This window comes from Portunus trituberculatus, chromosome 47 (assembly GCF_017591435.1).
Source record: "Portunus trituberculatus isolate SZX2019 chromosome 47, ASM1759143v1, whole genome shotgun sequence".
Taxonomy (NCBI): Eukaryota; Metazoa; Arthropoda; class Malacostraca; order Decapoda; family Portunidae; genus Portunus; species Portunus trituberculatus.
This window is the reverse complement of record NC_059301.1, coordinates 36838416-36840915: the sequence shown is the minus strand read 5'-3', so window position 1 is coordinate 36840915 and position 2500 is coordinate 36838416. Positions and strand designations below refer to the sequence as shown.

At 42.9% G+C, this 2500-nt stretch overlaps 2 protein-coding genes across 2 annotated transcripts in view; one reads left to right on the top strand and one right to left on the bottom strand.

Moving 5' to 3' along the window:
- LOC123520643 overlaps positions 1–622 on the bottom strand; it is a 5053-nt gene extending 4431 nt beyond the window's left edge. Inside the window, exon 1 of the mRNA XM_045283123.1 lies at positions 182–622. Within this exon, the coding sequence (XP_045139058.1) occupies positions 182–500 (319 nt within the window). The 5' untranslated portion in view covers positions 501–622. The remainder of the gene's footprint in view (positions 1–181) is intronic.
- A 1265-nt stretch (positions 623–1887) lies between these two features.
- Positions 1888–2500, top strand: part of LOC123498229 — an 84889-nt gene continuing 84276 nt past the window's right edge. Inside the window, exon 1 of the mRNA XM_045245392.1 lies at positions 1888–1898. Coding sequence (XP_045101327.1) covers positions 1888–1898 — 11 coding nt within the window. The remainder of the gene's footprint in view (positions 1899–2500) is intronic.

Genomic DNA, 2500 nt, shown 5'->3' with positions numbered 1-2500 from the left:
GACGGAGAGACACACACACAGACAAAGACGGACAGACACACACACAGCGACAAAGACGGACAGACACACACATAGACAAAGACGGACAGACACACACAAAGACGGACAGACACACACAGACAGACACACACACAGACAAAGACAAAGACAGACGATGAAAACGTCGATGAAAGATACTTACTTGTGGCCGGTGGCAATGACAAATGTAAGGTGGGCACTGCTCCAGGCTTGAATGCTATTTGATTTGAAGGCACCGGTAGTCGAAGGAGTTCGTATTTCAGATTCCTCTGAAATGCTGAAGGAGGAAAGTGTCTGCTGCATACTCGCTGAGTTGCTGGATTGAAGTCGGTTTTCTTTTCTCTCCCACACAAATGGATCCACTTTGCACATGTTTCTTTCTTTGTCTTTCGGAAACCGAAAATATTTATATTCTGACTTTCCTTTACGGTAATTTGAACAGTTAAGCACTGCACAACAAGGCATGGTAAAATAAACTCCATTCACTAGGCGGTGGGCTTCGGCGAGCCAGTGCGAGCGGAGCCAAGAGCGGAGCCAGGGAACCCAAATTGGGTCGCGGAGACGAACGTGTGTGTACCCATGCCTGACGCAAACTGATCCGCGGTGACATCAGAGTTGCCACTTGCCAGGTCGTGGACTGATATCCCGCGCCATTCCATCCCAAAACCCGCCCAAAACCCGCGACCTCGGTCACAAAAAACAGCCCAAAAGCAGCCCAAAATTAGAATTATCAGTAGTATGATGCTCAAGACGACTGAGACGTATAGCTATATCATAACAGGAAAAAAAATATTTGACAAATTATGTACCTTTATTAACATTAATGCCTACCTAATTATACTTTACATGCTAGAGTATATTAACATACATGCTATATGTTTATTTTCAGTACATTTATACATCAGGCACCTCAACATACTCATGCTCATCAACATTGGTATAGATGTCCTTTGTGAACATTGACAGCATTTCCTGTGTGGGGTCGAACTCCCTACAACACATGTTGTTTCTATTCATGAATGCACGTACATGTAATGTGTTTTCTAGACTCTTGTGTTGCATCCTGTTCCTAAGTTTATTCTTTATCAAGTTCATTTGGGAAAAAACCCGTTCAACAGAGGCATTGCTAATGGGCAGCGAAAGCATGGACAGAGCAAACTGCCCTACCTCCTTAAAATCCCGCTCCCCTGAGGCGTCCTGGTGGCTGTGAACAGTTAACCAAAACTTTTCGGAGTCGTTTATCACATCTTTTGGCCAGCTGACAGTTGCAAGTCTTTGCCACTGCTCGTCGAGCTTACCAATATCCCCCGAATATTTTGGTAAGAAAGACAGCTCCTGCAGTCTTGGTTTCCTCACTCCGAGAACGGTTTCTGGGGTCAGGGCATCCAAGCTCTGGAGATGGTTAATATTTGATGGAAGCCTTTGCTGCAGCTCCTGAAGAAGCTTCATCAGGAAGTCACGCCCGTGCTTCTTAACGGTGTGAACAATTCCGCTGTCCAACCTGCTCTGACCCAGTTCGATGTAGAACTTCACACCGAAGTCCACAGCTTCCAGCGGCAGATGGTTCCGTTCGTCGTTCACCTATAAATATAATAATAATAATAATAATAATAATAATAATAATAATAATATATACAAGTAATTCAAGTGGGTTACATGAACGATAATTAACTTACCTCAAAATGGAGTTTCAGCTCATCATACTGCTCCAGAATCCTTGTTATACATGGTGCAATAGCCAGCCATCGCGTCCCTGACAACTTCAGCAACTTCAGTGGTTGTTCTCCCACGTTGATTGTAGAATAGAGTTCTGCATACTTTTGTTGACGAAGCGTGCTGTGTGAAAAATATCTATATGTCTGTGACACCATGAATTCAAGGTGAGAGGGCAACTTTCGCATTGCATATGACGTACATAAATGCAATGAATGACATATGCATTTGATGTGTGTCACGTGTGGGTTTAATGCACGAAATCTTGACATAACAGAGTTGTGTGTCCCGCACATAGTGTTGCATCCATCAGTTGCCAAACCATTGCATTTTTTGACGTTCAGTTTGGCATGATTTTCTATGAAGTCAAGTAAAGATGTTGTGACCACCTCAGCTGTGCCCCTTTCCAATTCCACCAAACCCAAGAACGAAGTGATAATTCTCTTCTTTGAGTAGCTGGGATAGCGAACAACAACACACAGTTTCTTTTTTGTGGTGATGTCTGTGCTTTCATCAATTATCAATGAGTAATCATTATCACCGATATCACTGCATAGTTCCTTCAGCATAGAGGGTCCCAGTACTTTGTTTATAAGTGCTGTGCACTTCGTTCTATGTAGTGAGATTTCCTTATTTGAAATTTTTCCCACAACTTCAGCCAGGTGATCAATAGTGTTAATGCTTGAATGGCAAGCAATGTGAGCTGCTAATATCACTTCACAAATTTTCATGCTGTTATTGGCATTTGTTTTCTAATGCCGGATTGAAA